Below are 24,945 nucleotides of genomic sequence, written 5' to 3' on the forward strand. Positions count from 1 at the left end.
GCAGTGACCAAGCTGCAGTACATCACCAGCGTCACACTCTTGTTGGTAGTGTGCAGTGTTTTTGTTGCAAAAAACCTAACACGGCAACCCCCAAAATGCCAGACTCAAGGCTTCAAAATGGCAGTCCACAGACTAATGGGTAACGTCACGGTTGGTTCACACTTGAGTATGACATGTAAGAAAGGTCCTTGGCTGGGAGCCCTTTTTAATTTTTTTTTCTACAATAAAATATAACTTCTACTGCTTTGCTTACACTGTATGGCACTATAGAGTCATGCCAGTAAAGCTTATTTTTATTGAGTTTAATTGAATCGCCTGAGAGATAGAAAGAGAGAGAACCAATAACTCATCTCAAATTAAATTCCCTTTAGCTAGAAAACATAGGAGTCTCTCTCTTTCTTGTCTGTGTAGAGAACTAGCAGAAATCGTTCCACGGAGTCAAAGCAACGGACATCAGTGAAAAAAATCTTCTAGTTTTTTCTTCAATTTTGGAAAAATTGACGTTTTACAGAGCACAGGTTTCTGGAGGACACAGATATGAAACTGCTCTCGATTTTCTATTTCTGCAAAACGACTGGTCCTCCGATATCTCCCCTTACTCCCAAATTATATTACTCCATCCTCTCCTTGCCCCTCAGTCATCAGCCCTCTCCCCCCAATTTTCCGATAAGACCTTGTTTCTCGAATGTAATGCTCGATGCACAGACACCAGTGTCTCACCAGAGTCTGCCCCTCTTCCTCTCTGTCTGATTCCTCATCTCTACCTCTCTGTTACTGAATCGTCGTCCTGTTCGCCTCTGTGTGTTGCTCTCTCCAGCTCTGAATCAGCCTCTTTCTCTCTATCGCTCTCTAGTTTAATCTCTGTGTTTCTATCAGCCATGGTAGCTCTCTGACAAGAACGCCTATTGCCCGAAGAGACACACCTTTTTTTCCCTGCACACACACACACACACGCTCAAGCCTTTAAGCCTCTTTCTTTCACGGTCTCGCCCTCCTCTTATGATCACTCCCTCCCATTTTCTGTCTTGAAACCCTCTCTTATTCTCTCAGTTTCTCATTCGCACCTCATCTTCCTCCTCAAATGGCTTTTCCTGACAAATATAAAGAAAAATAAATAGAAATCCAACTATGGCTACTTTCGCTCAGCATGACAAAACTTTTTCTTTTTTCCCCTCAAAAATCCAAAAAGTTGTAACCTGTTCACAATAGGACAAACATTTTCATTAAAGGCCTATGGACGTCCATCTTTTGCTCATTCTATCTTTACATCTCTGTCATTTGTCTCCTGAACTTATATGGTCAATGATTCTCAAACTACCTGTATTTGTCCATCCATACTGTACCTAGGCAGTGAGGGATTGGTCGGTCCCATCGTCCATCATGCTGGCATGTGAGGAGCGCAGAGCCGAGGAGATAGAAGCCTCGTTTACAGTGGATTGCCACAGTTACACCGTAGCTGAAGACTTCTGGGTAACGTAGTCCAGACTGGCGAACACCATTCTCCACGAGGCCAGGGTCCGAACAGTTCACCACTGCAGGAGAAAGCAGACGCTGTTAGGGTCTATTGAAATCGTCTCGATCGATAGGAACGTGTCTTTACTTTCTTTAGGTGCAAAATGCTTCACATGAATAGACTGTAGATAGATATGGATTGCGCTAAAAATATATTTAACCTTTATCCAACCAGGAAAGGTCCCACTGAGATTAAAAATCTATTTTTCAAAGGAGTCCTGGCCAATAGACTACTGCTAATACTAATAATAATAGAAGAGAAGAGAACTTCAAAAATCAAGACACTGAACTTGCTCAGAATGGACGGACAAGCGCTTTGCATGGCAGCTCAAATGGCGTCAGCATGTAATCATTTGTACAAATGGGTGAATAAGAGGCCAAAAAACCCTTTTCAGAAACTACATTAATATGAAATACTAGCATAGACACAAGTGTTACCAATGATACTGATTATGGTCACTTCTAGTTAGTGCAGCAGAGCTCGTCCAGTAAGCCAACATGTACAACAGCAACAAACTGACTCTGTTTGACTTGAATAGAACAGAACCTTAATGAATATCATTGGTATACATATTTCATGTCCAAATGGCTTCTGTGAAAACGGTCAACTGTAAAGCGTTTTGTCTGTGAAGGTAAAAATGCAGTCCATTTATTTACCATGCCAAGGGTGCTACTTTTTCTTTCTGCTGTAGGACTTTCTAAGGGTACTATGTAGCGCATATATTTCACTGGGCCTGTAATTTCATCATTTTAGGCACAAAGGCCAAATGCCAGGGCAGCAAGACCATCAAATAAAAATGATTTCAAGTCCATGAAAACTGAAATTCTTACAGGTATACTAGAAGTCACTTAGATGTGAGAGACAGTAAGTTATTATTTTGAGACACTAAGTTATTATTTGGGATACTAACACATTATTTTGAGATAATAAATCATTATTTTGACAAAGCATCCAGCACAGCAACGAAGAGAAAAATGTATATAACACAGATCTAGCTGTTTGTCATTGTTAACAGAGACTCCAGTCTGCAGAGTAAACCACATAACAGTAGAGGCAGAGGAGGCAGAGGAGAAAACAGCAAAATCAGCTGGGGCGGTGTAGGTGGGGCATAAGGCCAAATGGACGGTCATGGCCGCCGTGCACCCTCCATGAAAATCCTGCCCTGTATTTCACACAGACTTTGGGCAAGAAAGTGATTTTAGACACAGCTATTGTGAATGATGAAGTGCACTGAGTCAAAAAAAAAAAAAAATCAAAATCAATCTAACTACCACCAAAAAAAAGTACTAGTTTGGGTATTTTTTGGGTAGTAAACCCTGAATCAGAGTGTAACAAATACAGATTGTTGTTGCTGCTCCATTCTGGTCTTCTCTTTTGTCAAACCCTGTTTTCTGGTGTTCTGTCGTCTCTCCTCTGGTCCCTTCTAGTCTGCTCTGCTCTCTGGGTGGATGCCAGTCAAGTAAGAGTGGAGTTTTATTTTCCACATGTCACAGGGGAGACTGACATTCACTCAAATTCAAGTCCATGGGGGACAAGGATATGTGTGTGTATGTGTGTGTGCGTGTGTGTTCGTGTCTGGCACCCTATGGGAACAAAGAAAGTTTCAGTCTCATAATTGACAGCTGCTGCTGGGAGGGAGAGAGGGGGCGAGAGGGGGAGAAGACAGAAAAAGTGAGGGAGATGGAGAAAGCAGGCAAGCGAGGATGAATCCCTTCAATGGAAAACCCATGTGAGCAACTATGTTGTATTGATCTGCTCTCATGACTGTGCAGAATGCCTGTGTGTGTGTGTGTGTGTGTGTCTGTGTTTTAGGATATCATAACTGTTACACTACCAGAGGTCTAGGGAGGCTTGTAGTGTAACGACCACGCATGGTTAGCAGAGGAGAGGAACGTGTCTCTGGACATGTACCCAGCTGTATGTGTGCATGTCTCCTAGAGAATTTAGAGACACACACACACACACACACGCACACTGATTGTGGCTGAATACAACTCAATGTTAAGTGTGTGTTTATGCTACAATTATTCAGTTCTCAATTTTTCAGTCTGCTGGCGGCCGAATCAGCCAAAAATGTTCCAGTTGACATACTGTAGGTAGAAGCAAATTGGGCCAACAAACACTGAATACATGCTGACCATCTAAAATTCATGACTTGAGAGGAAAATCCATTTTTCTGTACAGCCTAGGTCTTAAGTCACTCCATTTGGTTATGATGACATTTTACTCACCAACTGTGTGAATTGGCAGAGATGGCAACATCAATAAAACTACAATTAAATGATTCCAAAGTGAAAAAATGGTGAAGCCACTTGGTGGATGACTTTGATGGATGCATCAAGTGGCTTCACCTTTTGTTGCTGACCCTGTCCGCAGCAATTCATTACTTAGCTTCTGTGCTGGTGCTAGTATCTCATACAATCCTACATCAAATAATCCAAACTATCCCTCTAAGAACAAGAAAAAGTAATGAATTGCTGCGGACAGGGTCAGCAACAAAAGGCACTTAAAAAAAATCCACCTAAAAAAATCAGAATCACTTTAAGTGTACACTATATTTAGAATATTTTCTCTGTTTTACTTTGCTGTCAGACAACCTATTCTGACCAGCCAAATATCTCTAAATATCTCTCTCCAAACCGACCAAACATCATTGGTGAAATCAGTAATTCTGCTTATCAGAACACGGGAGTTGCTGGCCTGTCACTGCCTCGATCTGTTAGTTTGTTTGTGTTGTTGTGTGACTTTAGTGAATCCTTTCACAACACAGAAGCCACACAATAACACAAGACAAACTATGAGACCGAGGAAGCAGTAGACAAGCAACTCTTGAATTTGCAAGTTAAAATTTCTAATTTTGCCTACTGAGTTTGGTTGGTTTGGAGAGTCTGTCAGATGGCATTATTTTAGGTAAACATTTTTTAAATGTCTAAAATACCTTTTTTTTGCTGACCCTGTCCACAGCAGCACATTGTTTAGCTTCCTTTCTGGTGCCCCTCTCTGCTTCTCCTGGCTGGGTGTGTGCTGACTGCCATATACTAATAGTTAATACACTTACTATTGATAAGCATTCCATACAACTCCACTGAAAATAATCCAAAATATCCCTCTGACATATACTAGAGGTGAAACAGAAGAAAAACCATCTTTCTCCAGTGTATTTTCAGTTGAAGAGCCGATTCCACTGAAGCATTTACAGTGATGTACACGGGTATAAGTCTGTAACTCTGTGTTAATACTCATGTTTGTGACCTTTGCAGACAGGCAGGGGGCTGCTCCACTGTCCGTTGAGTCGGCACTGAGCGCGAGCATTTCCACTGAGGACGTAACCTCTGTTACAGGTGAAGTTGACAACATCATTGAGGTTGAACTCGCTGCCATTGGTCCGTCCGTTGGCTGGGTTGCCAGGGTGACCACAAGTAATAGCTGAAGGAGTGGAGAGAAGTGTGATGAGAAACTGGAGGTGTGGAAAAAGTAATATGTGCAGCATTGTGGCATTTTCCACTTGATATTTTGTAATATTTCCAGCTTTTTGCTGGAACATATGGATGCTGCAGAGATAGTCATTGAAACAACAATTTAAATGTGCGATTTCTTTCCAGACTTTTGTGGGTAATGGATTTACTTTATATAGGAAAATCCATTTAGTTTTTCACATTAAATAGAGAAAATAATAAATCATCATGAAATGCAGATGAACTGAACGGTTTTGATATTTTAAAGTACTTACGGACGCAGACAGGTGTTGTTCCAGACCAACGATGATCTTGCTGACAGATTCTGACTGATGTGCCGATTAGTCGATAACCTAACATGCACTGGTACACCACTGTGTCTCGGTAGCTAGAGCCATCTCCACTAATGTGGCCATTGACTATAGGATCTGGAGAGTCACAGTGACCAGCTAGAAGAGACAAAGAGATAGAGATTAATGTTGTTTAATGGAAAACAACTTAAACCTATCATGGGCTTTAAAGCCACTAATGTTCCCATAGTTATAACCATAAAACATTTAGTCTGCTTATTGTTCCAGCAGTTAAGGCTGTCAAATAAAGTGGTAAGGTGCTGTCTCAAAACTGCAACTGAATGTTGGGAGAGTGACATCATCAGTGCATCTATAAATCGATGTTCAAAGACGGCACAGCTCTGTGACTGCAGTCCCAACCAACTACAGATGCACAAACGGTCTGTAAAATTCAGCACATTTTAAACGATTTGTCTGTGTTCTCCAAGCGGCCTTGAAGCACCACGTCCTTTCATGATTTCTGAAAACCTGAGCACATAACTTGCAGGACACATCTTATGGGCTTGAGGTGTGGAGAATCATTACATTGTATTCAATACCATTTCAGCTATTAAGAGACTAATCACCCACGTTTCACAATCAATCGCTCACTTCGTGTTTCTGTGCCTCATGGACCCACTGACTGCGGCCCAGTACTATTTGATCCGTCGGGCATTTAATACAGATTTTTCTTAAATAATCTAATACACTTGCTCAAATGGTGATTAATGCTGCAAACACTGGCATCTTGGAAATTGATTATTTTGCAAAATGCATTGGAGATTACGGCTGATTTAATGCAGATATTTACACTGTATTTTTCTACACACCATCTACTCAAAATCATTCTATGTCTAATTTGATTAAATTACTAGAACACAGCAGATATAAAGGGTTTCTATTGTGAATTCCAAAACTGTTTACAGCAGTAAACATGTCAGAGTTCTTCTGAAGCAAATTGTGATTTACTGTGTCATCAATAATTGTGCCTCCTGAATACACAGAGGAATGTGTGAAATGTTACACAATGAACTATTGTGAATTATAGCATTTCCAAACTGAGGAGTAAATGTTTCACCTACTTTAAAGAGAAACATGATTTAAACAAAAAAAAATTAAACAAAATTCCATAAAATCTAGATTTGAGGTGTAAAGGGACTGTAAAACTTTCAATACCAGTGTTAAAATAAATACAAGTGCTCCAGTATGAAAATAATTGGCCGTATAATCTATTCATTACAAAACATTTGATTTTTTTATATTCAGCATGAGACCGCCAGGGGCTCTACACATAATATTTTTGGCAATATATAATAACAATAATATAAAAATAATATTCTTTGACAACATTTCATTTAGCATTTCGGGCCAACATGACTTCTGTTTGTTTGCCTGTTTCATGTTTATTAGAGTTAAAATTAACGTCAAGTGTTTGTCGAATGAGGAAGTGTCTATTTCACTGTAAAAAGTCAAAAGTAGTCTTTTAGAAGAGCAGATGTTTGTAACTGTTCAATTGTGTGATACATTAATGGAATCTTCCAGACAGTAGGGCAGGCAGTCACTGAACACTTTTCTTTTCAGGGCAGCAGGCTTAGCTTTACACTGACAGACAACTGACAGTTGACACTTACACATATTTCACCTTTAAAAGGGTACATAAAAAGGGTACATAAAACTTCACTTCATGTAGCTTAATTACAATCATACTATCAAGGGTATTCACTTTAGGTTAAATGAAAATCATATTTTATCACCTGTAATGTACAACATTCTGATGTTAAATTTCACTAAATAAGACCCACATTTGTAGCAGTGTTAAAACTGTGATTTAGTAACTCTTCTTACATCAAGTTATGGGTATATTTTGCCCACCCTTTCAATCGCAGAATAATAATGTGAAGGTGGACACGCCTTGATTTATACATTCATCACATAAAATGTGCATCTTATTCAGGCATGTAGCTCCAAGGCCGAATCACTGGAGTAGAGTGTGCATGTAAAATCAGGATTAATCATTTTTGGTCAGTGCGCACTGAAGGTCTAAATCAAGCCCTTAATATATTAAGTAATAAAATGTCTCAGTAGTAGATCATTTGAGTTACTGGGGCATGTGCACAGTTTATCTTACTTATTGCTGGTCTAATTTCCACGGCCTTACCTAGGCACCTGTAGCAACCCCATGTATTAATAAAATGTAGGTATAAAATGTTCAGACATTTCCATTAAAAATCAAGTCTTTATAAAAAGTCCTTGACACACCGCTTGTACAATATAGTGATATCACTGCTCAAGGCAGAAAAATAGAAAGATTTTTCATTATATGCCTTATAATATTTTGCACATACAGGCCTTTATATAAGATTGATAATCCAACCAGCCTGACTGTTGATAATAAGTACTAATTAGCTTGGATGTTATACAGAAATGTACAAAAATGATACAAGAGATCTTTAATGCAAGGTGAGCCCAAGCCTTTGATTGTACTGTATGACAACCTACGAGTTGTACAATTCACTCCCGATAAATGTGTCCTTTCTTCTGGTTTCAAGGATTCACACCATTCAAGCTGTTGTACTCGGATCAGATTGCTCACTTTTATCCCACAGTGGCATTGGACAGATGCCAACACATTGTACATCCCATCACATCTAATGGACCTTACCTAGACACCGGGTCTCTGCACCACTCCACAGCCCGTTAGCGCCACACTCTCTCACATGTGACCCCACCAGCGTGTAACCGTGGTTACACATGAAGATCGCAGTCGCTCCAAATGTAGTCAGCGTCCCAAGTTTGGTTCCAAAAGGAGGAGAAGGAAGCTCGCCACAGGAGATGACTACACAATTAAATGAATATGATGAGATTATTACAGAGAGACACTGAAAATAAGATATTGCATAAACTATGGTACTATTTTCTGTGTTTTCAAAAATCTGGATATGAAGTGGATTATATTGCCAAGCTGTTGCAGCCTCTCATACCGAATTTTAACTCTATAGATTTAGTTTTTCAATACAAGATATGGCTGAATTAGATTTAGGTCAGAAGATTTAAGACCTTTTTCCCCTAATATCTTTAGAGACGCTGTTTTCAAACCATCGGCCAAGTTGAAGAATAGACACCTCTGTTGCATTGCCAAATCCCTCAGAGCTGCTGCAGTGTTAGGTAGGTCAACTCAAATACTGGATCATGAAAAAATGAAGAATGTATTTGAAAATGTAGCAAAATAAAGTTTGAAAACCAGTGGCCTAATGTGAGATAGACTTCAATTTTCAATATTTCTTTAAACCTTTCAAATGTACACGTTTTACTTTTTTCATTGGCGTGTCATATATTATGCAACACTAAGAAATTCTGCAGCCTATTGGAAAGTTTTCAAAGTCACAATGCACTCTTACAACTTCTCTTTACGAAATGAGCAGCAGAGGCACATTTCGTTGTAACAGTCTATTCGAAAAACCAATCTTCCACTATTGCCCACATATACCCCACTTTAGGAAGCACAGGCTGCATTCTGCTTAAAATAGCTATCACAGTCCCAAGAAATGAACAAGAAGTAGTAAGTAAAAAGAAGTAGTAAGGGGAATGCATAAACAGACACACACTCACTCAGATGGTAGCTCTCTCTTATGCTGTCCTTTTCCTACTATCAGACCTACTAGACCTGTGGCAGCCAGTATTATACACGGCCATGCTTCCACTCAAACCAAATTGAAAAGCACATGCTTCCCTGACACAAAAGAAGCTAACTCTATCAGAGAAATACACTTTCTCTGACTTTTCCAGCTGTACCAGGGTTGGTATGCTGTTTTGATAACTCATTCACGAGAGGTTGTGGCAGCAAGTGCAGTGCAGTTTTATTCTTTTGATAGTCTTTTTGTGTGCATATGTTTCCTACTCAAGCAGGTGTGTCGCTGTGAGGGTGTATGGGGCTTCTTTTTTATCTCTTGGTTTATATAGTTTCTCTTCCCCATACACGAAAGTCGTTGATTTCAGTATCTGACATCATATAAAAAGGTAAAAATGATCTGTGCGGTGTGGAGCACAAAAGAATGTGAAGCACTCATGTATGTGAATATATGCGGATTATGTGTATGAACTCAGCTTAAAAGGAATATCTTGCCATAAAATCCTAGATATGCCTCTAAGTCTGTGTAGGCTTATAAATATAGTTCACCCTGAGTGCCAAGGGAGTTGACCAAGCACACAAAACATAATATCATAGTGGAGTTTTATTATCTTGTTCAGAGGGGAAGGGGTCAGACGAGTTCAAACAAAATAAATCTCGACTGTAGCAGTTGTGATTCATTTTTCATAGAACAGCCATGATGGTGTTTATTTGTATATGATGGTAATATTTGTATAAATACTTACTCTTGCATGTTGCTGGGTCATCTGACCCCTCCCAGGTCCCGTTGGCAAGGCAGCGCAGAGTCCGATGCCCCACACCCAAATAGTACCCTGTTGAGCACTCCAGCATCACCATAGAACCAAACTCTCCCAGCCTACCAGAGAGGAGGCGGTAGGTCATGTGCTCTGACAGGATGCCCTCAATGCTCGAGCAGTGGATTGCTGGAAAACAAAATTTCATCAAATTAAAATATTCTTTTTTTTTTTTACTACTGTATGCTTTCAGTTTACATACATGCCAGCACTAAATGACACATAAGCCTTTACAATTTAAAATCTATAAATTATTGATAGCAAAAATCTATGTTATATATAGGTAATGTCATCAGAAGTCATAGCCATTAGGCATTAGACACCTATGAGGACCACAAAGTAAAATTTTACTGTGTAAGGATCCAATCCAGAATTTATCTGTCAATTTCCGGTGAGTATTAGGTCTAAATGGAACATCCTCTTTTGTATTTTCTTTCATTGTAATTATTATTATTATTATTCCCACTTTTCTCTACACACAATCTTTTACTTAATTTTATACAGAAAATTTATAAAATAATATAAATTTAAATTTTCTAAAGTCTGCATCATTACAGGTCCTCCAAAAGCCATGAATTGTATTATTAGTTAATCTGATAAATAACACCCCTCGTTCAACAGTTTGATTTAAATTTTGATTTATGACATTTTTTTTAAATATATAATATTTTTAAATATAATGTCATGTATCACACACTGGCAACATGGGACAATTTTGAAGCTATAAGAGTTATTTTACTTTTTATCAACATTGTTTGAAACCTTAGAGTAGACACTGTGCATACTAACTTGTTTAGTGTGTGTATCAGTCATACTCTTTGAACGAACCTTGACAAAATCCTGAGTTAAAATCCACTGCTAGCTTTTCTAGGTAATTTAACTATGGTCTTCCTCAGCAAATATGATTTTGCTCAGTTATCACAGAGACAACATGACAACCATGACTCCTGCCAATACTAAATGGTGATTTGAAAACACTGCAGACCACTGATGGATTGAGGGACAGACAGAGAGCGAGCAGCAGAGAGTGACAGTGAATGCAGCGGGGCAGAGGAAAAGGTGAGTAGTGATCTTGTCAGGACCCAAAGTAAATGTATAGTTTAGGTCACAGTTTATCAGTGAATAAAGACTGCAGCTTCTCAAGATCAAAGCACATGTGTGTGTGTGTGTGTGTGTGTGTGTGTGTGTGTGTGTGTGTGTGTGTGGGCATGTGTGTAGTTTCCCAACCTCTGGAATAGCATCAAGATAACGATTAGCTCTGCCTATATTGGGGGAGGGAGTGCTATCGGCAGTGGCAAAACAAAGCAGAAGGATCGAAAGCCAGGAGAGTCGAGTCGAGCTATACTAGCCGAAATACGGCAAAAGGGAGGTCGTGAGATAAAGTGAAAAGCTCTGAGAAATAGCTAGTGAGTGGAACTTGAATTAAAATTCAACTCATACTCTTTTGCTGCCCTTAAATCGTAGTTACAAAAAAAAAAAAAACACTTACGTAAACATCTGGGAGCTGAGGCAACATTACTCCAGCTGCTGTCCTCCAAACACACTGCTGTCATCTGAACGCCAGGGTCAAGGTGGTAACCATGGTTACAGTGGTAGGTGACCTGGCTACCAACAGTGTACTGGTTGGCGTGGAAGCTGCCATTTCCCGGCGACTGAGGGATTCCACATGAGATAGCTGTGGCAACACAAGGAGAAATGTAAGTAAGTAAGTAAAAATCCTTCTTTTTTCTTCATCACCTCGATGATGTAAAAAGTGTTTAAAACCTTTACCTTGACAAAAAGGTGGTGGCGTGTCCCACTGGAAGAGCCCGTTGGGGTGAAGCCTGCAGGTGGCGTTGCTTGAGCCTACCAGGCGGTAACCACGGTTACAGTAGAACTGAAGTCTGCTACCTGGACGCAGTTTGGTTCGGTTGACAACGCCCCCGTTCAGCGGAGGATCATTAATGCTACAGTAGGCAGCTGTAGAGAGACACAGAGGAAGGAAAATTAAATTAAAAAGTGTTTCCCCTCACAGGAAACGCTACAAATTACCAGACCAATCTAATTCATTTTATATGCTGAAAATAATTAGCAAGAGAGACAATTGAAGGTTAGCTCCAAGGGTTTTTCAATGAAAAAAGGTGAATCTGGAAAAATTACAACACCGATGCTCTCTTTAAGAAGCATTTTAGAAAGAAGACCTATCAACTATCATCTATGACCCTTCAAGTAAATTATTTCTAACTTAATTATGTAATTGAAAATATATTTAATAGAGCCCGGCTCCACTTTTGACATAATTCACACACTCTTGGTGGGTGTTGTTTATGTACCCCTTATGTAACCTGCTCTGTGGTCTAAACCGTTGCAAGTATACATCACTTTTCTGTTGCAGGATAAAAACAAGCACTGTGTATGTCTGTGGCACACACTTCACCACAAGCTGATTATTATTGTTACTGAGTAAATGATGTGTGCCGATTGTGCCTGTAGATTGAAGCGAATCAGAAAAGTCTTAGTGATGGTGTGTCTAAAGTTTTTATTGTGAAAAAACACAGTCCTACCCTAAAATACCTGCTTTGTGAATGGAGTTCTAACAGTCTGTCCATTCAAGACAGCCTGGAGCAGAGGGTATTTAATGTTAATAATTCACATAAATTGAACTGACGTATCTTCTACTGAACCTTGTAAACAGAATAAAGTAATGCAGGAAGTGGGACTGAAACCAGCCTGTTTTCTACTTTTCTTGGCTTGTAGTAAAACGTTGCTTAACAAGAAAAAAACACTATCAAAATAGAGACAGGAGTCCAAGGGCCTTCCCCGTACACCACTGTCTGCCCCTAAGTTGTAATGTGATCTGCGGCCTGAAGTGTCTGTGAGTCTAGACAACACAGAACAATTCACACTGTGAACAAGTTACAATTGCAGAGAGAATACTGAATTCTGGAGCCTTTCCAAGTAACGCATTGTTTTTGGCTTCCTGGACCTGAGTATAAAATTGTAACTACTAGATCATGGAGAACAATCTAAACATTCAGCAGAACACACCACCATGGCCACTTGGCTCTCCCTCCTCTGTCCGATGTGGTCATTGCTCAACTTGGTCTTGGCTCTTCTCCCTGTTGGTTTCACATTGGAGGAATGACTTTCCCACTCCAGTCAGGACAACAGAGTCACTATGTAATTTTAATTTTTATCTTTATACCTATTCTTTTCAAAAAAGTATCTTATGTCTGTCTCTCTCACACAAATATGGCCTTTCTTTTGCTCACTCAATCTGCTCGAAAAATCAATCTGTTCTATCTGCACCACTAATTTTATATCTTATCATAGCACTTCTCTCTAATTCTGCAGTGGCAGAAATATTCAGTCTGGGGATGGAGGCCTGGTTCTTGCATTTCTTACTACTGCATGTTTGCAATTTTAATAAAGGGGCACAAACTCCTCCTGGACAAGATTTTATCTCAGGGCCTCCGTATCAGAGGATCAGTTGTTGTTTAATACTGCATTGCACTGGCAATTTTAACGGGACTGTCTGGTAGAAATTACTTCCCTTCTAGTCTGCAGGACACATTAAAATTTGAATTCCTGCATAAAGAAAAATATCAAATTATCTTTGGAAGAAAAAAACTAAATGTTGGAGAATTCACACCTGTATTTAATTGGGTTACAATAGACAGAAATATGGATGCAGGACTTCATTAATCCCAGTAGGAAAGAGAGAAGAAGAGAGAAGTTTTGTAGAGAATTTCCTATCATTCAAATGTATCAGATGTATGTTCTCATAATAACAGGACAATCAGATACAAGCTTAAGTAAATTCTTTCATGTGATGTGAAATCACATGTCTTTTGCAAGACTGGAAAATAGCAATAGTTAGTAGTGTCTTTGTCCATCAGCTGCAGGATAATGGATGATGCAGAGACATTACACTGGGGCACCTTGGAGCATATTATTGCGCTTATACCATGACTCACTCGCTCATAGTAAGTCATTTATACCATTAAAATGACACAAAGCATCAGTGCCGTTGCTCTGGTTACTTTAAGAGATTATACATACTCTTAACAGACATTTGTCAGCCAATCAGTTCAATATACTATGTACCAAAAGCTGAGAGAGCTTTCCTATGGAAGCCCAGAATGCATGTTAAATGATCATTAGTTCATGCATCAGCTATCAGGGTGTGTCATCATAAACCTACAGACTCCTCTGAGAGGTGACACCACTCTCTAGCCCTGACCTAACATAGCTTTTTAAAGCTGCTTTTTGAATGCTCCTCTCACCAAAGCAAAGCGCAGATACTCTGCGTCTTGACTCGACCAGTATCTATTTCTGCCTCTGCTCGATTAACAAATTCTGGCTGGCCCCACTGGTTTGTTTAGGCAGTTTCATCTTGAAGGTCATGACCCTCTCAGCAGTCCAATCCTTGCTTGCTGTTCATGCTTTCAAATAGCTACTAGTTACATCAAAGATCTTTACACACCATTCTCTGACCTAACTAATGCACCTTTAAACCAAACTTGAATCCTCTCTCGAGCAAAAAGCAGATATGAGAGATAAGAGTCGGCCTAATATCTACATCGTATCTGCTTAGGCTGAACAACAGTGGCTGGTACCACTGGCTTGACAGCCAGCTTCGTGTGAATGCCTTGGCTCACTCCAGCATCCAACCACCATCAATGCATATCTATTTACTTATTATTCTTGCAATAACCAAGTAATTTCATGTCCCTAATTTAATCTGATATATAAACTATAAAATGTATACTAGTTTATTGAAGAGTTAACTAAATGCCTATCTTTACAATTATGCTGACTGCTTTCATTTTTATTTTGTCAGAATCTTTTTACCTCAGCCAGGGCAATAAAACAATAGTGATACCAACAGACACTTTGTCAATAGCAATAAGAAAGTTGTTCAGTTAAATGTTCAACAGTTTCACGTAAATGCATTAAATGCAAACCACCATTAAAGCACATAGTGAATGTGCCCTGGCTCATAAACAGCCCATCATATCCCTTGATAATCGAGCAGTCTATGAGTGACATGCAAACAGCCAATCATTTGACAGGTGTGTTGTTTGGTCGCACTGTTGACAGTGTGGAATGAGAAAATGAGTACAGACAGTAAGGAAATTGTTAATAAAAGAAGGACAGGTCAGCTTACAATTATGGCAGTGTTTTGGTAAAGTTTACTAAGTGTATTACATGTGTGCCTTGATGAATAAAGTGTTTAAATTCAAAGTAACTTGTTTGAATTTAAAATAGTTTTTAAATTCAACCTTTTTTCTACTGATATTCATTAAAAATAGTTAATTAAAATGACCAATAATTATCAATATTGACTGAAATGAAACATTTTATCATGATACATTTTTCAGCTATATTATCAAGCCTTATTTTCACCCACCCGTGACAGCTACCAAAAACAATGCTTCCCTGAGATACTGACGAACTTGTTTATTTTGCCTTTGGATCAGTTTTAAATAGCTTCAGCTGATTAGCACAAAACCTTACATATTTAGGTGAAAAATATAATAGCTGTGTTCTTACATATGCTGCAAGGTGAAATAATAATGTGAGATACATATTATTGATACTACCACCATTGCTGAAACATACATAAAACATATTAAGTCCCATACTTGTTTACAGCCTGACCAAATTGCCTCCCACACACATTCAAGCATGCTTACACTGGAGATACAGAGACAGAAAAAGGTGTGGAATTTTAAAGTGAATCACCATGAAGCATGTAGACAGGCAGTGAGGCTATCGCTGCGTTTAGAATGGCGGCAGATATACGGTTATAAATGTGATACAATGATGAACAATGGCACCAAGGTCAGTTCACAGCTAAAGTATGTGTGGACAATGTAAAGAGTGATGAGAAAAATGCAGCGCAAACTGCAGGCAGCACAGACCGACACATACACACAAATTCATATTATATTTGTGAGGACCCTGATAGACATAACACATTCCTCGCCCATTAGTCTTAATCTTAATTGCTACCTTAGCTAAATTGTAAACCTTCTCTTTCATAGAAGGCATTCATGATATAAGCAATTGATAAACATACATGGAATACATACTATATTATATGTATGAGGTGCTTCAATATCCAGCACACCGGAGCATTAGTGGTGTACTGTAAGTGAAAAATCTCTGCTATAAATTTCTGTTCTCTGTATAGCTGCCGTTGTCAGGGCAATACAACACCATGGGGAAAAGACAATACCATTACTTCAGGCCATTGTGCTGATATAACCCACAAACTAAAATATATCACACATTCTTTTCAGTAGAGAGAGCCAGGAGACTGACCTTGTGACTCACTCCTCTCAAGCCCAAACAGGATCAGTGTCACTGTAAATTGAATTTTCTATGACTGAGATTGGTGGTCATTTTCAAGAAATTTTTCACAAGTTAAAACCCATGATTAAAGGGCAGCTAAAAAAAACCCTCACAACCCAAATCGAACAAAGCTAATGGTCAGAACACCACAGTGTTGGCAAGAACCTGCAGAGATAATACACTCTGAACCAAAATTGTCAAATTAACAAATTGGACTTACTAATTCTCTTTCTCTCTTAATTAGCTGGATGCATTTAAAAGAACGTTTCCAATTAGAAATGTTCTCTAAATGATCATGGCTCTAGTACCTACATCCTTGATATATTCATTTTCATTCATTTTAATGACAAGAAAGGTTGAAGGTTGGGGTTGGTTATTCATGCAAGTAGAGACAATTCATTTCAGGCAACATTTGCAAAGCAGCATGGGTAAAATGTCATGTACTGTGTGTAAAGGCAGAGTTAAAGCCTTATTTGCCTGTAGCTTTTCTCCCTGTCATGTAAGCAATGCATATTTACATTTCATTTTAATTTAAATAAAAGAAAATACAGAGGAATAATGAGAAGGACCAGTAATCAGACTTATGTATCACATGTTGAAGCTGTTAGAGGGAATAGAAGGAGATAGCTGGTGTTTGAGTTTGCTGAAAATATTGGTTGCATGGTAACAATTAGAAACAGAGTAATGAACAAAAAGAAAGGTAGAAAATGACAGATACTGTACATACCTGAGTATCGTATCTTGAATCCTCTCTTGTTGGTTGCATGGTCAGTGGACCATCGTAGATAGAGTTGGTTTGTTTTAGATGTGAAGTTCAGCTGAGACGAGTGGTTACCACTTAAAGCAACAAGCAAAGGGCTCTGTCCTGATGATCCTAGAGAAACAAGTGAACAAGACTTAATATGTGTTGTGTTGACAGTATACCGTATATTTTTATGTTCTTATATCATCATCATCAGCAGCTCAATCTGAGGAGACCAAGCTTGTTGAGCCTCTGAGGTTGATCTAAAGGTCTTGGCATCATCTGCTGTGCTGTACAGTCCAATGTGTGAGTGTCAGTCTCTGTTGCACTTGATGTAGATGAATGAGGGAGCCTGGATTGCAATGGTTGCTGCAGCACGCTTTCTTTGGTTCATTTTCTCCACATGTCTGCATCTGTACTGCCCATGCAGACTGACTGACCCCAGGTGTCATGATCTTTGGTCAGAACCTCTTAACTGCCTGGGGAGATGTCACAGGCTTTCAAGTCTCTCTTGCAGGAGTCCTTGAATCAGAGTAAGGGGCAACCAACTCCTCTGGTGCCTGTGGTCAGGTGTCCACATAGGATTTCCTTTAGCAGCCTCCCATCCCCCATGCAGCAATGAGTCAACAGGGAGTACATGTTGAGAATTTTGCCATGTTTAGGATGTTGCTATGTGGGACATGGTCTGGCCAGCTGACGTCGAGGATGCCCTTGAAGCACTGCATATGGAAAACACTGAGCCAGTGCTCTTGCCTTGTATACCTGGTCCCAGAATCACTCCCATAGAATAAGGTGCTGAGAACACAAGCCTGATAGACTCGGATTTTAGTGTTTTCTGTCAGCGCTTTGTTCTCTCACATGCTCTTAGTCAGTCCAGCCATGATGGTGTCTGACTTCCCGAGCTACCTGTCAAGTTAATCATCAAGCGAGAGATTGTTCATGATTGTCAGTCCCAGGTGGGTGTACTCATACACAGCGTCCAGTTTGACATTGTCAATTGTAAAAGAAGGGGCAGTACTGATATCTTGTGCACTGACGTTGGTCTCCTTCAAGCTTATGTTTGAGCCCAAACTGCTTGCAAGGGTCAGCAAAGTGATCAGCCAGTTTCTGGGGGGCATCCTCTGTGTGGGCCACTATGGCTCTGTCATCGGCGAATGGCATCTTCCTGATGAGGACTGTCCTCATCTTGGTCTTAGAGTGCGGTTGTGCCAAGTTAAACAGCTTACCATCAGATCTGGTGTGCAGATAGACACTGTCAAAAATGTAGGACAGGAGCAGGGAAAAGAAAATCCTGAAGAGGGCTGATGTGAGTATGCAGCCCAACTGGACACCACTGTTGATGGGAAAAGGGTTCTGAGGAGGATCCATCGTCCAGGACTGTAATCTTAACGTTGGTATGGAAAGAGATTGATGGGGGCAGCCAATCTTCCTGAGAAGTTTGAATAGATTCTTCCTACTGACCAGATCAAAGGTCTTGGTGAGGTCAATGAACATCATGTAGAGGGGCTGGTCTTGTTCTCTGGATGGATCATCATGTTGGTTGTCGACCTGCCTGCTCTGAAGCCACACTGGGATTCTGGGTAGACATGGTCAACGAGTATTTGCAGCTTGTTTAGGAGGATGTCTGCGTACACTTTGCCAATGATGCTTAGAAGGGAGATCTCTCTTACAATTCCTGTGATTGTCCCTGTTCTTATCAAATGTCAGGATGGTGGCAACATGCATGTTTTGGGGGACTGCACTTTCCTCCCAGCAGAGACAGAGTAGCTCACAGTGGTTAAAGCAAGGTAGGTTTTCCACACTTGATGACTTCTGGTGGGATGTTAATGCTTCCTGGTGTTTTGTCATTTGGGAGGGCATCAATGGCTTTGCTGAGCTCCTCCATACTGGGCACATACGGGGTACAGTGCTGGGTAGTAACAGTAGTGCTCCAGTCATCTGGCCATCCGTTCCTTCCGGTTAGTGATCTTCTCCACTGACAGAGATTTCAAAGGGGCAATTCCTTTCACAACAGGATCAAGGACCTTCTTGATGCTGTTGCACACAACACAAATGTTTCCAGACTTTGCATAATGCTATATTACTTCACACAGTTGTTGCCAGTAATCATTGGCACACTGTTTGCTGATGCACTGTGTGGTGTTTCAAGCCCTTCTAAGTGCTGCTTAGTGAGTGTGAGTGTGAGTGTCTCTTCATTTGGACATGTCTTGTGAAGATTGCTTCACACTTGGCCTCGGTTGCTGGTTCCATTCTTGGAAGGTATGAGCTGAACCAGTCCAGGCTGGGATATTCAATCTTGGGGTTGACACTTTAACTTGGAGTCATGTTATATGTGTGGTTGAAGGCACACTTTGCTGCTCACAAGGGAGTGATCATGTTGCGGTCTGCACTGTGGTAGCTTATGGTGGCGAGGACATTGTTGAAGGCAGAGCGCCTGGTTATAATCAGGTCAAGCTGATGCCAGTGATAAGACCAGTAAGGTGAGGTTGGGGACATAATGATCCCTCCGACCAATAATGCTGACCTGTGGCGCCCCTTTCCCATGACAATCAGACGGGATTTAAAACCCATAATTGCCAGCTTTCGTATTGTTTCCTCACTCACACATGACTGAGGTTGGAGTGGGTGCAAGCTTGGGCATAAAGTATGGAGATGATGGATTGCCCAGTCATCAGAATCCCCCTTTCGGCTTTGCTGATGGGATCCAAAGGAATGCAAAGCACCAGCTTAGGTGCAGGAGCAGCTGGAACTGTGTTTTATGAAGCATCGATCCACCTTTGCTGATCCACTCTTGATTTGCAAGGTTCTTTTATATATGCATTCATATGCAATATGCAATTTTGTGATTGTAGTATTCAGTGTGTGTGTGTGTGTGTTTGTTGGGGGGGGTGGGGGGGTGGGTAGGTACATTACAAGGACAAAATAGACAAACATTAATTCTTTCATGTTTGTATATCAGTGGTTCAAGAAATCTAATAATCTTACAATCTCCCAGATGACTAGTAGCCTCACCTGAGACAGAGATGAACAATATGCAAGAGTCAGAATGTGTTTTATTGTTTCTGAGACATGCAGCCCATGAGGATGACAGCATCATTAAGTTGCTAAGTACCTCCAAATTACTTGAGGTACATGTGTTCTGACTGAAGCATATTACTTAGCTCCATATCAGGTTTACAGACCACAAACCTCCACCTGTGCTAATGTCTGTTGTCTGAACTAAGTTTGGTCATGTTTAGAAAGATGCATCTTGCATCTATGAGCTTTTAAAAATACATTCATGTATATTTTATAAAAATAATAAACAAAAAAATTATAAAATATAAAAAAGAATATTTGTTAAATATACAAATGACAATTTCATTAAAACTATCCTTTAAATAGTCTATATAAACATTTACAAATTGAGGCAGCTGTACTATTGACACCTCTTGACATTTTGTTCCTTTCAACAATGCAACGAGGAATCAGAAAAAAGCCACAGCCGCCTACTCTACAGTGACTGCTGCTGGCAACATCAAAGGCAGCCACAGTCTGTATAGGACCAGGCAACATAAATACAAATAGACAGAGCTGAGTGGGATACACATAGTACTATATACAGTATGCTCATCCCTGCTTGTGGATTCCAATACAAATCACATATTTCAAAAGCAAGTAAGATCTCATTTTTGTTTTGTTGGCTTGTTATGATGTTTGCTGTTGTACAAACTAAGATGTGGCAGACACACATAATGGCTTTAGGAAGTGGTAATCTGATCCTGATCCTTCTAACAAAATATATTTAAGTGTTACTGGGTGAATTCAGTATAGTTTTAGAAAGTTATGTAAACTTCTTAATATACAATGTAAATACATATAAATAAAGAAATAAAGAAATAAACACGAAGAAATCTAAACATTTTTACATTTGCTGATACACAACCTACTTGGAACTCCTGGGGGGGAAACAGCACAAATGAGAATTAGGAGTTGTGCATCTTATTAACTGTAGTGCTACTTTTCATAAACAAACATGAATTAACGTTGTGTGTGAGTATGTGTGTGTTTGTGTGTGTCTAGCTGTATGTGTGGAGAGGGAAAGCTTTGCATACCATCAAAAATCTCCAGCTCATCAAACTGTTTCTCACTGTGAAACATCTCTACATAGATGTTAATGGTGTAACCTGTGAAAGAAGACAAAATTATTTCCAACCAACAAGCTACAATATGCAACATAAACTGTATACAACACATACAAACAAATACCAGGGAATATGCACACACTTTTATGCATATTTATGCACAAAGGGCAAATGCACATATATATTATACACAGCCTTGCAAACATTACTTTGACATATTGAGTATTTTGCATATCATATACCAGCACTTCCATACACTGTGAATACAATCTATGACACATTTTATGTAGACAGGATCTGGGGATACTCAAACTTAATGCCCATGGACCAAATCTGGCCTGTAATATGTATTTGTTTATACCAATTAATACATATTCAGTGATTGGATGTGGCTTGGGAAGTTGCATATTGACCTAAAATGTAGTAGCAGCTATTAAATAAAGTAAAATATCTGATTTATCTGTCATCTTGACCGAGTTAATTTAGTTATTATGTTCAGTTAATAAGTCATTTAATGCATATTTGTTTTATCTGATAAATATTAATGTTTATTTATTGACTGGCCACTGATTTCCTGTCATTTTGCAAAAGTGGCCCTGAGCAAGGCAAGCTGAGTATCCCTGCAGTAGACAGTATCCCACTCTATAAAACATGCACACATACATACACTTTCCACAAACATAAATGTACACACATGATTATTTCATTCCCCTCACACATCACCCTATATATACTGGATGGACCCCCCTGACACAGACACACATTGTACCTGGAACCATGTTTAGCAACCAGGAGCATGTCTGGCTGTTGGGGTAGTTGCTAGGAAACCCGGGGCTTAGTATCACCCCTGATGACAAAGACCGTTCCTCATTGGCTGGGCACTGGGCTGGAGAGGTAATAGACAAAAACAAGTCAGATTGAACAAAACTGTGAGAAGTCTTCTGAGTTTTCTTTTGTACATTTCCTTCCTAATTTCTGTCCTCCCCCCCCCCCCCCTTCTAGTTCATCTGCAAACTTCCAGTACTTGTACTTTTTAAAACACACACTTGGGGAAATCTATATTTTATACAACTTGCTTGCATTGGCAGCTGCTTTGGCCAGATTTGTAGGGGTGGTATTGGGGTTTACACAGCATTGTTTGGAACCTGACGGCCACATGCCCATGTTCTCTGCCGTTACAATGCACTCATTTAATAGCCTCGAGCACAAGGCAAGAAACTGGAAGCCTCTCCCATATCTTTGTATGTGATGACTGGTAGGCAACAGGATTTCAGACAAAAGAAGCTGAAATCTAAGGTGTGTGGGGGAGCACTTTCGTTGCATGTCCTCTTATAAGAGCGCTGGCTTCTTTTTCTCTTGCTTTATAATGGAAAGGACACTCTGTTCATCCCACATGATGGTGAAGGCTGAGCATCACTTCAACACTCAGGTATAGCAGAAAAAAATAATAATTTTCTCAAAAGAGATATTGAAATCAGTTGTCTCATAGAAGGAGCTGCTACCAGCACTTCCCAAAGTTCATGTTGTAATGCTGCTACATGAAAAGTCCCTCCTTCTCGAGGCCTCTAGTCTTACAAGTCATATACCTGCCACAATAAGCTGCTACACTAGCGACTAAATATATTCAGCAACTAGACTTGCACCGATTAATCGGCAATGCTCGGAATCGGGCCGGTTTTCACGTGACCGGCCCTGACCGGTGACCGGCCGGTCAGCGTTACAAATCCGGTTCTGTGCCCATCATTGTCACACACGTTCTGCACGATGGTCACGTCATGCGCGCAGCAGACAAACTGACCGTGACGTCAACACAGCGCTGATAACAGCTACACACTCAGACACATGTCTGCTTGAAGATGGTGTCAGAGACAGATTCCAAGAACAGGATAAAGAAAAGACAGACAGTCTACAACGAGACAGAGCAGCTGACAATGTCGCAAAACAGCCGTAAACTCTCTCGCACTTCAGGCTAATGCTAGCAAGCTAGCAGCAGACTGCTGTTCACAGAAGGACAGTTAAAATCTCACCTCCTGTTCTGGCTGAAGAATAAACAACCTGTGTTGATGCGTCTCCTCAGACATTTTGTCATCCAGACTCGTTTAACTTCTGTGTTTGTTTTTCTCACGGCAAAGTTTTACTTCAAACTGTTGCACCGCGTTAGTCTCCGGTTTGTTTACATCCGCTTCCACAAAAGATCACGTGAAATCGCGTCCCACGAAATCCCGCGAGATCACGTTCACCCAATTCATAATCTTAATATAAAATTATGATTAGGCCTGGTTGTAATCTGGATGATTTTGGAGAAAGTATTAAATGAATATTTAATAGTCAGTGTCTTATTATGAACATATTTACAAGAAAAGTTGCAAAAATGTTTGTGAATGCTGTCAATTACAGTTCTTAGAAAGACTGAAAATCGGAACCGGCCAAAATCGGAATCGGTAGGTCAGACCCCCCCCCCCCCAAAAATCGGAAATCGGAATCGGCTAAGAAAGTTGAAATCGGTGCAAGTCTATCAGCAACGTTTGAACTATAGGACGAAATGACACGATGAGTGCAACAGGTTTCCATTAATTCTATCTAACATTTTCAACTTTAACACACAACACTTGGACTGTTGGACCATAAAAAAACTGTGTGAAAATGGGCTGAAAATCTTTTCAATGCTTTTTGGTTGTTTAATTTATCATTAAACAAGAGGCTTTGATTCAGCCTGGCAAAAACAAGACATTTTTTTAATGTCTGGAATAGTTTTCAACGTCTAAAATGTCTTTTGATGTACTGTATTAACTTTTCTCAAGCTTCCTAATGGAGTTTTCTCACAGATGACATTTTGGCTTGTCGATGCAGGAAAAGCACAGGTGTAATTGATAACATTGGTCCTAGTATTGTGTGTGAAGGCTCACTGTCATGGCTTAATGAGAGACTTGATGGAACTGGGCCATTGATAAAGAAATTCGTTTCACCTGTGCTTTTCCCGCTATGACAAGTCAAACTGTCGGCTGTGAAAAAGGTCCACTGTGATACTTAATGATTTGCTAACATTTCCAAAAATGGCCAGTGACAACCCACTGGAAATGGTGGGTTTTAGTAAGAACACATGTTTGCTCAGCAATTAATGGTACATTTGTTGGAGCACTGTATTGTTTCTATGTAATGGATTTTATTTTGATTCTTGAAATATTTGGTTCATCTGTGTATAGTAGTAGTAGGATTAATACAGTATGAGTATTATCATTAAACAGACACAAGAATCTTACTGGCCAATTTATGCACACATTAGCATGAAGGGTGTTCAAGGCTGCTGAATGTAACTTCAGCTGATGTTTGGGAAATTGTTTTAGGATCATGTTTTGCATAAGTAAATAACCATAATAAATCTAATAAAATCACATACTATCATTTTTATGTGATTTTGTTAAAAAGTTTATAGAGAGATAAACAACACCAACTTGGGACACTGTTTAAAACGTAAAACAGAATGCAATGATTTGCAGTCCACGTTTCAAATTGTTTTTGGAAATCATGGACGCCGTGACATCCAGGCTAAAGAGGAAAAGGACTATCCAGATGTTTACCAGTGCCGACTTCAAAAGCCGGCATCTGTGATGGTATGGGGGTTTGTTAGTGCCTATGGCATGGCTAACTGTCAGATCCGTGAAGGCATCATGAATGCTGAAAGGCACATACAGGTTTTGGAGCAACAGATGTGGTCTTTTTCAGAGATGTCCCTTCTTATTTCAGCAAGACAATGCCAAGACATGTGCTGAATGAGTTACAACAGCATAGCTTTGTAGTACAAGTCTGTGGGCACTACATGGGATGCACGCTCTACCGACTGAACAACTCTACCAATTTTACAGCTTTATCAGCTTACTACTGATATAGAGAACAATTCAGCCTCTGTAGACAGCTGTATAATATTTCCTGTTGCCATGAGAACTTTGGCAACAAAATTGTGAGCATGCAAAGATGTGGGTCTTTACCAGGCAAGGAGGAC

The 24,945-nt window shown here is 39.8% G+C and overlaps 1 protein-coding gene across 1 annotated transcript in view; it reads right to left on the bottom strand.

Annotated features, from left to right (window-relative positions):
- The window catches only part of csmd1b (CUB and Sushi multiple domains 1b), a 228,740-nt gene that overhangs the window by 45,884 nt on the left and 157,911 nt on the right, over positions 1 to 24,945 (bottom strand). The window contains exons 42-51 of the mRNA XM_084718622.1: positions 21,715 to 21,831; positions 20,916 to 20,987; positions 16,807 to 16,953; positions 11,511 to 11,699; positions 11,230 to 11,415; positions 9,672 to 9,869; positions 7,960 to 8,133; positions 5,244 to 5,417; positions 4,766 to 4,939; positions 1,344 to 1,532 (exon numbers count right to left, since the gene is read on the bottom strand). Coding sequence (XP_084574748.1) covers positions 1,344 to 1,532; positions 4,766 to 4,939; positions 5,244 to 5,417; positions 7,960 to 8,133; positions 9,672 to 9,869; positions 11,230 to 11,415; positions 11,511 to 11,699; positions 16,807 to 16,953; positions 20,916 to 20,987; positions 21,715 to 21,831 — 1,620 coding nt within the window. The remainder of the gene's footprint in view (positions 1 to 1,343; positions 1,533 to 4,765; positions 4,940 to 5,243; positions 5,418 to 7,959; positions 8,134 to 9,671; positions 9,870 to 11,229; positions 11,416 to 11,510; positions 11,700 to 16,806; positions 16,954 to 20,915; positions 20,988 to 21,714; positions 21,832 to 24,945) is intronic.

This window comes from Lutjanus erythropterus, chromosome 1 (genome assembly GCF_056507025.1).
Source record: "Lutjanus erythropterus isolate fLutEry1 chromosome 1, fLutEry1.hap2, whole genome shotgun sequence".
Classification (NCBI taxonomy): Eukaryota; Metazoa; Chordata; class Actinopteri; order Lutjaniformes; family Lutjanidae; genus Lutjanus; species Lutjanus erythropterus.